Genomic DNA, 13,832 nt, shown 5'->3' on the forward strand with positions numbered 1-13,832 from the left:
AAAATTGCCCCTGGCTTGGGGGGACCATATGGGACTCCAGGGGATCAAACCGTGGTCCTTCCTTGGCTAGCACTTGCGAGGCAGACACCTTACCTCTAGTGCCACCTCACCAGCCCCAGAAAAAAGACTTTTTTAAAAAATAATTTGGATTCCTGGGAACAGATCTATGCTTGGTTTTCTGCAGTTCTTTTTTCAAGTCCCTTATTGATTGTTGAATTTAAGAAAACATTCCTAGCTTCTCCTCCCAGAAACTCTGCACTGCACAAGGTTAAGAGAAAGACGGATAGGAGGACTTTGGGCTCCTTCTAGAATGTGAACATCTGATTAGCATGCAGGGGAAAAGATAGTTATGTAAACTCTTTGGGGGAAATTCAAATGGGTTTAGGGAAAATCTGGCCTTCTCAGAAGGAAGCCAATTAAAGACTTTCTGAGTAAATTACTTTCCTTTCATTCCTCCCCTCTCCAATAAAACAAACAGCAGTAAATGAGTTCATCATGCATAATTAGTGTGCTCCAGTGTCTGAAGGCCCAGTCATGCACACCTCTGAAATGAGAGCCAGCCCAAATTAAGTTGGTATATCCATTCCACAACAGAGCAGAGTGTAGAATGTTCTCATCTCATCCCGGAAGACAGAAAGTTCTGTATAGCAAGAAGCCAGCTGGTCTTCTACGCACCTCTGGCTTCCAGGCGCCATTCCTCTAGACTCAGAGGAATAAGCCTGGAACTTGAGGTTGCAGGCACAGGCTACAAAGTGGAGCAGCACTGGGTAAATGGGGTAAATGCTCCTCAAACCCTGGGTCCGAGTTAGGCAAGGCACAGGGATGGTATAAAATACTTTCTTGAATTTTAAACTCTGGCAGAAGGGACTGGGAAGGTGGCACTAGAGGTAAGGTGTCTGCCTTGCAAGCACTAGCCAAGGAAGGACGGTGGTTCGATCCCCTGGCATCCCATATGGTCCCCCCAAGCCAGGGGTAATTTCTGAGCGCTTAGCCAGGAGTAACCTCTGAGTGTCAAACGGGTGTGGCCCAAAAACAAAAACAAAAAACAAATAAACTCTGGCAGAAGCTAGATAGTTGTTTAGCTTTGGCTCTGAGCATTATAAAAAAAAAGTAACAGAGAATTGATTTTTGTACATTTTGACTCACTTGCTTAAAACTCTAGGAAATAAACCTACCCTGAGTCAGAAACCAGGGACATGTAACATACAACATGCTGCCTATTATCTTCTGAGAACTCATTTTAGCATTAAGTTTTTAGCATTAACCTTTTTGGTATTACTTTTGTTTTGGGGGGAAAGGGATGCATGTCCTGCATTGGTCTGGGGCTCTGTGCTCAGGAGTGAGTCCTGGTGGTAGGTATCAGGGGCCCAAGGGGCTCAGCCATTTGCAAGTGCTTTAAGCCTGCATGATCTCTCCTGCTCTGCCATTCCTATTTTGTTTGAGTTTGGGTTACACCTGGTGGTGCTGAGGGGACCACCTGGTTCCCAGTACAACATGATCCTCTAAGCAGCACCAGGTGAGGCCCAAGAGCTAGTGCTGGAGCAAAGTTAATACCCTCTGTTCACCTTGAACCATCCCTGGCCACCCATATGACAGAATGACGGATGCCATTTTCTCTTGTTTTTCCTTTTGCAATGTTATGCATTGAACCAGGACCCCAAATATACAGCAAATGTTCTATCACAGAGCCACATCCCTGGCCCCTGTGTCCTCTAAGCCGGAGACCCCAGCCCACTTCTCCCCAGCTCTTCCTGGCCTGCACTGGCCCTCAGTCCTCTTCACCTATACCCAGAAAATCATCTTCTCCCTGGCTTTGCTTCCTATTGTCAGCCAAGCTTGTCTTTGCTGAGGATGAGCTGCATCTAAAACATCTCCCCTGGAGCTGGGACAGCTCAGGATGTGATTCCTGGCACCCTGATTCTCTGAGCACTCTCAGAAGTAACCCCCAAATACTAAATCTACAATAGCCTGTGAGCAATACTGGAGTTCTACTGCCCCGAAACAAAGCTCCCGGGCCTGCGAGCTCACTTGGCAGCTTTGCCAAAGGCCTGATGACCAGTTCTGCTGGAATCTGGTTTTGAGTTCCCAGATGACTCCAGTAGGTCTAAAGTTGAAAACCACTGATTGAAGGGTAGCAGCACCCTGCTCACTGCTGGGCCGTCCTCAGAGACCTAGGAGGCACACACCCCTTCCCAGGCTGCCTGAGGGTCACCTTCACAGCCTGTAGCCAGCCCTGTGATGTGCTCAGTAGCTGCTGGGTCCAAACCACATACGGATCATTGTTCTATTAAAAGTGAAGACAACATGTAATGAGTGCACCAGTGGCTTAAGCCTTTTTAAAACAATGTTTTATTTTTTTTTATTTAGTCACAGTGAAATGACAGTTATTCATGATTGAGCTTCAGGCATTCAATGCTTCAACACCAATCCCTTCACCAGTGTCAACTTCCCTCCAATGCTCACTCCACCCTCTCTACCTCTATAAGTCACTTTTGTGGGGGGCCATACCTGGCGGCACTCAGGGGTTACTCCTGGCTCTGCACTCAGAAATCACTCCTGGCAGGCTCTGGGGAACAGATGGGATGCTGGGGATCAAATCCCGATCCATCCCAGTTCAGCCATGTGCAAGGCAGATGCCCTACTGCTGTGCTATCACTCTGGCCACAAAAAATATATATAAGATTCTGCACTGAGGATTACAGTACTGGTACTAAGAACACAGAACACTACCATCTCTTAGCACCTTCAGTCGGCTTTTCTGGGTTTATCTTTTGGGATAGATAAAAGCCAAATAGTTTTTGAGAAGCCCCAACTCAAGGGCTAAGCATATGCTCTGTGTGCAGGAGGCCTCATTAGAGCCCCACCCACAACCAGATGCCCCGCCCCCCAAGCTCTGCTAGGAACTATGTGACTCCTCAAGATCTGAGCTAGGAATAGCCCCAGGTACCACCAATGTGTCTTCCACGCCCTTAAACAGCATTGAATTGTAAAAATGATCAACCAAACTGACTTTTTTTTTTCCTTTTTTGCAGTGGTTATGTTTTTCTGTACTTTGAAATTGTCTTCCATCTGCCTGAGGACTTCTGGTGAAAGAAATTCAGCTACGGACTCAGTTTCCACAGGGAATTTTTAACATTTTATCTGGACCTTGGAATTATGGAATATTTACTTAAACTGATGATCATAGCTGAAAGTAATACTGAAATAGACCTTACAGCTACCAAAGGTCTGCATATCACCCTATTAAAACTAGTCCAGCCCTAAGGCCCTTCCTAAACCCAAAGAAAGCTTTAAACCTATATGTCAAACATTTTTACTTTCATATATGCACCTGTCTGTAGCCATGTTACATAAAAATAACGCAGGGAATTATCTAACAGCTGAGCAAACATTAAATCATCCTCAGGACACAGGAGTCTTCTTGCTGGGAATAATTAAAGCAACTTAACGTTTGGAGCCACAGTTTGTGGCACTATACTTAGCCCACAGCAGCAAGAAAAAATTAGTTCCTTCAGCCAAATGGAAGTTCTGCTGCCTCACAAAGTGATCTTGCCAAGGCACCTGAAGAGGCCAGAGGAGGAAGCAAATGTCACTGGGTTCAAGGAGATAGAAGTTAGGAAACTGATAACCAGGAAAACACACACACACACACACACACACACAGAGTTAGGAAACTGATAACCAGGAGAGAGCAACGCAACACACACACACACACACACACACACACACACACACACACACACGCCATATGCTGCTCAGGTCCAACCCTCCAGAACTACATTATCACCAGGGAATGTGCATGGGGTGAGAGGGACATAGTGGAGCCCCACTTGGGGAGAGGGAACACAAGCTTGTTTTCTGATTTCCCTGGGGAAAATGCTAGCGATGTTGCCTTACCTTATGCCGATCTAACTGTTCAATAAAGAAGCCTGGGCCAATCACAAGGGTTGGCTGTTGTCCTGAACACAGTTCTCATGGCTGGTCTTCCACAAGCACCTCCCCAATGAGGAGAGAGATCATTTCAAAGTAAATTGAGGACTTTTCTACACGTTTGGAAATGCTGAATATCAGCCCTCAAGTGACTACTGCTCACTGATGCTTTGTGGCCTCTCAAAGGACAACCAGGCCAGTTGCCCTTCAACTCTCCTGTCACTGTCACCTACATCTGGTTTTGGACAGATCCCTGGATTGGGGAGATTAAAAGGGGGTTAATGAGCAAAGAGGATGAGCATTACAGGACTGCTGTTAACCATCCTGGAACCACAGACTCCTGGAAGGAGAGAGGTTGCTGGATTACCAAATTCCATGCCAGCTAGTTTTAATTTTCTCTTGCCCAGTGTGGTAGGAGGCTGAGGGCTGCAGAGGAAGACCCTGAGGGATCCATCTGTTCTATAGAGTTATATAGAGTGATGAGCAGGGGCCGGAGCGGTAGCATAGAAGAAAAGTGTTTGCCTTGCAAGCAGCCAATACAGGACTGACCCGGTTCAAAACCTGGCATTCCATATGGTCTCCCGAGCCTGACAGGACTTCTGAGCACAGAGCCAGGAGTAACCCCTGGCTACTGATGTGACCCAAAAACAAACAAAAAAGTGAGGTGCAGACTTAAGAAATAGTACTGCAGATACACAGCTTGCTTTTCATGAAGCCAGCCCAGGTTCAATCCTTGTCAACCCATATAGTCTCCTAAGCCTAATCAGGAGGGATCTGAGTGCAGACCCAGGAGTAACCCCTGTGCACAGCCAGTGTGGCCCTCAAACCAAAATGCTAAAAAGAAAGGGGAGAAAACAACCAAGCATTCTGAGTTTCCCACCTAACATTTGTCCTTGTTTAGTTTACCGGAAAGAACATGTGACCTCTAGGAACTATTCAAACTCCAGCCTTCACCCCTGCTTCCTCCCACCACCCCTGGCAAAGCCATCTCTGCTTTGATTGTAACATAGGTGCATCAGTCACCCAAAGTGTCTTTTCCCCGCAGTTTCATCTTCCAGGAGCTAACTATGGCCACTCTTCCCAATTGTTCCAGTGTGGTCCTCAGCCACAGGTCCACAGGTGGAGAGGCTGAAAACCACTGGTCTACTGCCTTGGTTCTAACTGCCAGGCTATGGACAGGTCACAGGGATGAAGACTGCAGACCACTGACCTGTAGGAGCTCCACTGACCTAATGCCTTAGTGAACTCACAGGAAAGTTTTTAAGTTTCCTGCACCTCTCCCTGTATCTGTCCCTGGACTTAATTTGTGGCAGGTGAAGTAATAACACAGCAGGTAGGGAAGTTGTCTTACATTTGCAGCCTACCCAGGTTCAATCTCCAGCATCCCTGTTTTGTCCCTCAACTCCACCAGGAGTGATCCCAGAGCAGAGCCAGGAGTAAGCCTTGAGGACTATTGGGCATGGCTCCAAAACAACACTCTTTCCGTCAAATAATAATAACAAAATAATAAAATAACCTAAAATGTCTCCATGGCTCCACTGCTTTCAACTGAACACAGTTGTTCACTTTTTAAAGCTTTTGTTCACGCTTTTTAAAAGCTTCTACACTTTTACCTACTTCGGCAGTTGCTTTATTCCCCGGTTTGTCAAAAACTGAAACGTTCCTTTCCATGAAGAGCACCACTGATGAGACGCAAAACGTGTGAAGTGGCCACGTGCTCCACAGAACCTGGACATGGCCCAGGTGAACTACTACAGACAACCATGCTGAGTCAAGGCCAGAATGGATGGGGTGGTCCTATCTGGGCCAACCTGGAGAACCCAGGATTCTCAGCCTGCTTTAAGGTCAGCTGATAAGTAAATGTAATGACATGAGAAAAGTCCCTCACAGGAATTCTTAGATTGGTGCATGTTTGGGAAAAAAACAGACCTCTTGCTGTCAGCTCAGGTTGCTGCTATAACAAAATGCTAGAGTGAGGGGCTATAACTGCACACCCACTTTTCCTGGCCTGGAAAGGCAGGAGAGCAAGGTGCGGGTGGAAATCGCGGCTCTCTTGCTGGTTTGCAGATAGCAGTCTTCTGGAGTCTTCAATGGCTAAGACACAGGGAAGAAACTCTAATATCTCTTCCTTTTTTTTTCTTGCCACACCCGGTGATGCTCAGGGGTTACTCCTGGCTATGCGCTCAGAAATGCTCCTGTCTTGGGGACCATATAAGACACCAGGGGATCAAACCGCAGTCTGTCCTAGGTTATCACGTGCAAGGCAAACACCTTATTGCTTGCACCACCGCTCTGGCCCTAATGTTACTCTTTATAAGGGCATAATCCTATTATGAAGGCCAACATGACCTCATCCAACTTAATCAACCCCCAAAGGCCTTACATCCTAATTTATGATAGTGGGAACTAAATATAAGAAGGGGGGGAGGGGGCCGGGCGGTGGCGCTAAAGGTAAGGTGCCTGCCTTACCTGCGCTAGCCTAGGACGGACCGCGGTTCGATCCCCCGGCGTCCCATATGGTCCCCCAAGAAGCCAGGAGCAACTTCTGAGCGCATAGCCAGGAGTAACCCCTGAGCGTCACCGGGTGTGGCCCAAAAACCAAAAAAAAGAAAAAAAGAAAAAAAAAAAAAGAAGGGGGGGAGGTTCAACACAAGAATTTTTGAGATTGCTTGTCATGTTTTCTCACCAATTTTGAGATCTGTGGTCACTGGTGGTCATCTAACACTTGGTTAGCACCAGGGGAGAATACGAAAGGAAGCTGGTAAAAGAACATCTATCTTAAAAAAAAGGGGGGGGGCGGTGAGGTGGCGCTAGAGGTAAGGTATCTGTCTTCCAAGCGCTAGCCAAGGAAGGACCGTGGTTCGATCCCCCCGAGTCCCATATGGTCCCCCCAAGCCAGGGGCAATTTCTGAGTGCTTAGTCAGGAGTAACCCCTGAGCATCTAACGAGTATGGCCCGAAAAAACAAAAAAACAAAAACAAAAACAAAAAAAACTCCATAATTGGGAGGCCAGAGCAATAGTACAACAGGGAAGGTATTTGTCTAGTACGCAGCTGACCCAGGTGTGATCCTGGCATCCCACATGGTGCCGTGAGCACTGCTAGGAATAATCCTGAATGCAAAGCTAGGAGTAACCCCTGAGCATCAAAAAACAAAAGCAAACAAAAACACTCCCAGTGGGCAGGACTGGTACAGGAGGTAATGCTTGGCTGTGTTGGCAGTGACCTGGGTTCAAATTCTGGGTACCACTTATGTTCCTTCCTGAGCATTGCCTGGGGTGACTTCTGATCACAGAGATAGGAATAGCCCAAGCCCTACCAAGTATGGCCCCTAAACCCAACTCTCACTCCCCAACCGTCTCAAGTGGAATGAGACTGAAACAGACTGTTAGAAGCTGTAAGTAAAGGTACAAATTTCTATCACTGTGATCTCTAAATTACATTCGTGGTGCTCAGGACATATCCCTAGCCATATCTATACTCAGGGAACACTCCTGATCTGTATCATGAAACATAGGTGTAAAATGGGATTGGGCACAGGCAAAGCAATCTTTTTTTATCAAGGCCTCTAAAAATTTATTTTAAAACAAAACAGCTCTCTATCAAAGATGACCACCAGTCTCAGAAAGATGACCACCAGTCTCAGAAATCGCAAAACTGAATTTTCGGGCCCGGAGAGATAGCACAGCGGTATTTGCCTTGCAAGCAGCCGATCTAGGACCAAAGGTGGTTGGTTCAAATCCCAGTGTCCCATATGGTCCCCTGTGCCTGCCAGGAGCTATTTCTGAGCAGACAGCCAGGAGTAACCCTTGAGCACCGCCGGGTGTGGCCCAAAAACCAAAAACCAAAAAACAAAAACAAAAACTGAATTTTCTAAGTAGCAATAAACTACTTGCTTTTTTGGGGGAAGGGGGGGATGTATTTGGGTCACACCTGGCAGTGCTCAGGATTTATTCCTGGTTCTGCATGCAGAAACTGCTCCTGTCAGGCTAGAGAAACCATATGGGATGCTGGGAATCAAACCCGGTCTGTTCTGGGTCAGCCTTGTGCAGGCAAATGCCCTACCACTGTGTTAATAATGCTCAGGCCCTAAACTACTACTTTTTTGTTTGTTTTGGGATCACACCCAGCTGCGCTCAGGGTTTACTCCTGGCAAGCATGGGGGACCATATGGGATGCTGGGATTCAAACCATGGTCTGTCCTGGATAAGCTGTGTGTAAGGCTAATGCCCTACCGCTGTGCTATCTCTCTGGCCCATGCTTCTTATATTTAATTACATAATAAGGAAAGAACTCTTAGTTCTGGGTAAGATATACCAATGGCTTCTGAACTTCAAATAAGGTTGTTTTGTTAGGACAAGATTGCACGACTGAAATCAAGCAAAGCAAGACTTTATCAGTCAGCCACAAGCCCCACACTACCTAGCCAGGGACACCTCCCACAGAACACACACACACACACACACACATACACACACACACACACACACGTTACAAGTCAGTTTATATAGAGAGAAGATGAGGAGGTTCTAGCTTCTGATCTTTTTTTAGTTTTTTTTGTTTGTTTATTTGTTTGTTTTTGGGTCACACCCGGCAGCACTCAGGGGTTACTCCTGGCTCTATACTCAGAAATCGTGCCTGGCAGGCTCGGGGGCCCATATGGGATGCCGGAATTCGAACCACCGACCTTCTGCATGCAAGGCAAATGCCTTACCTCCATGCTATCTCTCCGGCCCTTCTGATGATCTTTAAACCAACTGGCTATTGACTGGCTATACTCTAGGATATCTTCTTACTGCTCTTTCATGTCCTTACCAGATAGGCTACCAGGTCTGGCCAGGTAGCTCGGGGCGGTGTTAATGGAAACTTAGTCTTGAGAAAGAGAAGTCTAAGAGGTTTATAACATGGTAAATTTTGTAAACCGCTCCATGTTATAAACCTCTGTTCTGAACCCAGGACCCCAGTTTATAACACCAAAAATGACAAGCTTTGAGTCCAAAAGTTTCGCTTTATTACAACTGTTTTCAAAGTCAGCTAGGATCATGACAAATAACATGGGGAGGTTTATCGCAAGTCTGTAATTTCCAAGATACAAAAAGATAATAAATATAGATTCAAATTCAGCCTAAAAATGAGATTCTAAATCACATCACCTATATTGTAGATTAGATTCGACTTTCAAATATCTTTATAAATCTTAAGCAGCTACAAGAAGTCATGTAAGAAAGTTATTGTGCATTGATAACCAACTAACAACTCTTCCCTGACAACACACAGCGTTCAGAAGCTTCCAGCCTTCACATGTGTCCCCAGAAGGGGGCACTGATTGGGTGGTCCTTGTGGGGGATGTTGGGAGCAGATTCAAGAGCCAAGAAGCACCAGAGGGGTAGGACATCCAACTCGTTTTCCAGTTGCTCAGAACATGGTTCTACTTCTGGCAGAGAACTAGATTTCCTGTCTGTCTTTCCCAGTGCCACTTTCATCTTGATGTAGGGTAGACTAACAGACTCAGGAGCTCTACGTCATCATGCTTAATGTTCTCCATGAATATCAAATCCTCCCAACCTTCATTTGCTTCCAGAGCATATTCTTCATGCTTCCAAAGAATGATGTCACCCAATCTCATAAAATGTGTGCCAGGGACAACCAGAGTATTTCTTTAGTGATAACAGAGATTCATTCATTGTTCATTGACTCAATTCCAAGGCTGTCTCAGGCCAAGCTCCTCTGTCTTGGTTTAATTCTTGGATATAGCTGCAAGAGAGTTTTGAAACATATTTACACATCAGACAAACTCAAAAGAATGAAACTGCCAAGAAATCCTGTGGCAGGGAGCCTGCTATCACAGCAAAGAAATTAAAACTAAGGAAAAACTCATTTCTGCCATGAGAGATACCCAGAACTACCAGGACACTTTCAGTGCCACATTTAGCAATCCAGCTGCAAAATACAGACCAAGAGGTCAGGAACTCTGAATAGAAAGGTGACAACACTTCAGCAATATAAAGATTCTTGAGGGAGTAAATCAAAGGAATACAAACTTGGAGGGTTTATATTCCTGAGAAGAGATAAGGTTGGTCTCTAATAGATAACCAGGGGTCTTAGCACTTAAAGCTTCAAGATCCAACCAATTACTTCAGAGCAGATTTAAGGACAGATACGCACAGAGTTTTGTTTCAGGATTTTCAGGTTTTGTGCTTTCCATAACAGAGAGGGAAGTGTTAGTGAAGATCTTAAGATCTTTTTGCAACCCAAAACAAGTCAAACTAGTAATTCAACTCAAAATAAAAACCCTTCATTTCCTTAAACTAAAGAAAAGAAACAAGAGTCTGACTTCCAGGTCTAAATTCACTGCTGGGCCAGTGTTATTTATACAAAGGCTTCTTTTTCTGAGAGAAGCTAGCCAATACAAGTTTCTAGACTCATATATAACCCTTGGCTAAAAATGTGGTATTTGTGCAATTTCCTTTTTAAAGGGCCAAAGAAACAGCAAAGTATAGAGGCCACTTTTTTTTTTTTCCAGAAAAGATTTCCGCAAGACTAAACATACTAGAATGTCAGAATAAAAATGCAAGTCTTTGGTCCATCCAAGAATAGTTTCAGCAGAGCCTTTTGAGAGACACACAGACAAAGCAGAACTCAAGTCTCTGGTCCTCTGCTTCCAAGCGTTGAAGGCAAATCATTCTCCCCATGTTTCTATAATCACAGGACGTCTTAGGTAGAAAATTAAGGGGCTGGAGTGATTAAGTACAGCAGGTAGGGAGGGCTCTTGTCTTCCATGCAGCCAACCTGGGTTTGGTCCCTCAAACAGTCCCCCAGCACTGCCAGAGTAATTCCACAGTGCAGAGCCAGGAATAATGCTGTGAATTGCCATGTGTGGCTATAAAAATAAATAAAAATATAAAACAAGGAAAGGAAATTATAAGGAATGTTTCAAATAAGTAGCCAGCTTCCAAGAGGTGGGGCTTTCCTCAGAAACAAAACTAGAACAGAAAAGAACTGGATTTAGCTGTTGCTGTTTATTACAGAAGAAAAGTGACCACAAGCAGGGGATTCTTCTCGGAGCTAGACTGCAGAAGAAAACAAGAGTGCTCAAAAGACAACCATGTTTATATTTCTATTATTGTCTGGAAATCCGAAAGCTTTCCTAAGACTCCATGGTTTTTGTTGTTCTTTTTTGTGGCTGTTGTTTAAAATTTTATGATTCTCTATCCTCTATGAGCACACAAATAAGTGTGGTCTTTCAGCCCCACTGAGTTATGTGTTGCTGTCAGGAGGGCAGTGGTTGGGACCAGTGAGGTCATTTCTGCAAATAACAATGGACAGAAAGAAGAGGCAAGGAGGGACAAACACTGCAGACTCCAGGCAGCCAAGTTCTGGTGTTGAGTCATTTCCACCCGCTCCATGGACAGAAATGCCTTGGTAGTAAACCGAATTCACCAACAAAACTTCTGGCTCTGCGCTCAGAAATTGCTCCTGGCAAGACAAAAATGCTTCACTCTAGAATAAGTGTTGGCTGAAGTGATAGCATAACAGGTAGGGAACTCGCCTTGCAAGCCGCCAACCCAGATTCAATACCCAGCATCCATGTGGTCCCTCAAGTACCTCAGGAATAATTCTGGAGTGCAGAGCCAGGAGTAACCCAATGATCCAGGGAGGAGTCAGGCTCTAAGGGGGCACAGATTATGGAAACACCCAGAAAAGTCCATCCCAGGCTCTGTTTCAAACTCATGCTTTGATGGGCCAGCAGTGTCAGGAATCAGTCTAAGCCCTTCCCACCTTCCTTCTACCTCCCCCACCTGCTAGCCTCAGGGTGGACAACTGGCCCTGCCTTTTCCTTGGCCTCTCCTAACAGGGACTGTGCCAGCACTCAACTCCTATCTCAGTGATCTTTCCCATACTCCACTGCTTTCACACAGTGGCCTGCTACACACATGTAAGGAATAAACTTTCCCAGAACCTCTGGGAAGGAAGATGGTAATCTGGCCTCCCTTCCTGTGTGACGGTACCAGACTTCCCCAGGAAAATTCAACTGAGATTCAGCAGCTCTGGGGCTGGTTTACATGTGCTTGTATGATTGCTTTATTTTCCTTGTTTGTTGTTGTTGTGGTTTTGGTTTTGGGTCACACCCAGCAGTGCTCAGGGGTTAGTTACTTCTAGCTCTGCACTCAGAAATCACTCCTTGGGGTCGGAGAGATAGCATAGCAGTAGGGCAATTGCCTTGCATGTGGCCGACCTGGGAAGGACCCGGTTTGATTCCTGGCATCCCATATTCCCCATGCTTGCCAGGAGCGATTTCTGAACACAGAGCCAGGAGTAGTAACCCAAGCATTGCTGGGTGTGGCCCCCAAAACCAACCAATTAATAATTTTTTTTTTAAATCACTCCCTTGCAGGCTCGGGGGACCATATGGGATACCGGGAATAGAACCTGGGTCTGTCCCAGGTGGACAGCATGCATGGCAAATGCCCTACTGCTGTGCTATCTCTCTGGTCCCATATTTTCCTTGTTGTTTATGAAACTTTAATAACTGGAAAGGACACAAATTTTTATCTTTGGGGCCCTGTTTAAGCTTTCAACTTGAGCAGCAAAGCTGCTCAATTAAAATTAAAATTGAGTTCAAATGCCACAAGTGCAATCTTCCGTCCCAATTCCCAATTGGATCCATTGATCTTTATTTATAATAAGACAGTACTCAGGACCCCTAGGAGCTGGCAAGCCTATAAATGTGCAAGTCATCATGAATAGAAACCAATATAAAGGTGACTTGAAAACTTTGGAATCTCAGGTGTTGTTAACAAAGGGCAGTAAGTTGCCTGGTCACCCTCACTCATAGTTTTTCACAACACCCCTCATGGAAACAAGTGAAAATATCCTGAATGCTTCCGTCACTTACCCCCAGCAAGTTGCGGGGGACATAGCCCTCCTTGTCATTGAGCCGTGCCCACCACCACTCGATTTCATCTTCATCCTCCCTTCGGATGATCGTCATGCAGTCCCCCTCCTTCATGGGCAGCTCGTCGTCATTCTGAGGCTCATAATCCCAGAGCGCATAAATGACTCCTCTGTTCATGATCCCCATCTTCTCCTGAACGCCTAGAATCAGAACAGAGAGACACAGAATAGTGTGTAACTCAGAGTGCGCCATGCTTAGGAACTCTGAGTTCTAGCAAAGCAAAAGAAACAGGAACACGACCAAATGTTAGAGCTGCTAACACGACCATCAGTATATGATGCTTTTTTTTTTTTTTTTTGGCCACACCCGGCAGTGCTCAGGGGTTACTCCTGGCTCTGTGCTCAGAAATTGCTCCTGGCAAGCCAAAAAAGCTTCACTCTAGAGTAAGTATTGGCTGGAGTTATAGCACAGCAGGTAGGGAACTCGCCTTGCAAGCCGCCAACCCAGATTCAATACCTAGCATCCATGTGGTCCCTCAAGTACCTCAGGAATAATTCTGGAGTGCAGAGCCAGGAGTAACCCAATCATCTGCCAGGTGTGGTCCCAAACGAAACAACACCCTCCCCCCAAATCAAAACAAAACAAAACCCAGAATAGGTGCTGCTGTCATTTGTGACCTGTCAATTCTATAGAAACCTGGGCCCCTCTGGCTCTGTCACCCTAACAGTGCACTATACTTGCTCCCCAAGAAATGAGGGGATTGTCTGCTTCTTCACAAAGCTGCATCATCCCTCACAAAGCAAAGCAGCACACTGCCTTTGTAGAGGACGAGCAAAAAGCCACAGAGAGATGAGTGTCAGAGGCTGCATCTTTGTCTCTCAGAGCTGAAGATCATCCTCACTAGAGCCAGGACTAGGCACAAGGCAAAAAGTACATCACTGTTTGCAACTGAGGCAATTCTGTTTCTAGTGCGCAGGACAAGCTATGAATCATCCAAAGAAGAGTAA

General features: G+C 45.7%; 2 protein-coding genes across 3 annotated transcripts in view; one reads left to right on the forward strand and one right to left on the reverse strand.

Moving 5' to 3' along the window:
* CAPN2 (calpain 2) overlaps nt 1-3,301 on the forward strand; it is a 61,914-nt gene extending 58,613 nt beyond the window's left edge. The window contains exon 21 of the mRNA XM_049776654.1: nt 3,033-3,301. Within this exon, the coding sequence (XP_049632611.1) occupies nt 3,033-3,056 (24 nt within the window). The 3' untranslated portion in view covers nt 3,057-3,301. The remainder of the gene's footprint in view (nt 1-3,032) is intronic.
* Nucleotides 3,302-8,917: 5,616 nt separating this feature from the next.
* Nucleotides 8,918-13,832, reverse strand: part of TP53BP2 (tumor protein p53 binding protein 2) — a 64,819-nt gene continuing 59,904 nt past the window's right edge. For both annotated transcript variants that reach the window (XM_049776420.1, XM_049776419.1), the window contains exons 17-18: nt 12,826-13,025; nt 8,918-9,683 (exon numbers count right to left, since the gene is read on the reverse strand). In XM_049776420.1, coding sequence (XP_049632377.1) covers nt 9,642-9,683; nt 12,826-13,025 — 242 coding nt within the window. In that variant the 3' untranslated portion in view covers nt 8,918-9,641. The remainder of the gene's footprint in view (nt 9,684-12,825; nt 13,026-13,832) is intronic.

Source organism: Suncus etruscus, chromosome 7, assembly GCF_024139225.1.
Source record: "Suncus etruscus isolate mSunEtr1 chromosome 7, mSunEtr1.pri.cur, whole genome shotgun sequence".
NCBI classification, from domain to species: domain Eukaryota; kingdom Metazoa; phylum Chordata; class Mammalia; order Eulipotyphla; family Soricidae; genus Suncus; species Suncus etruscus.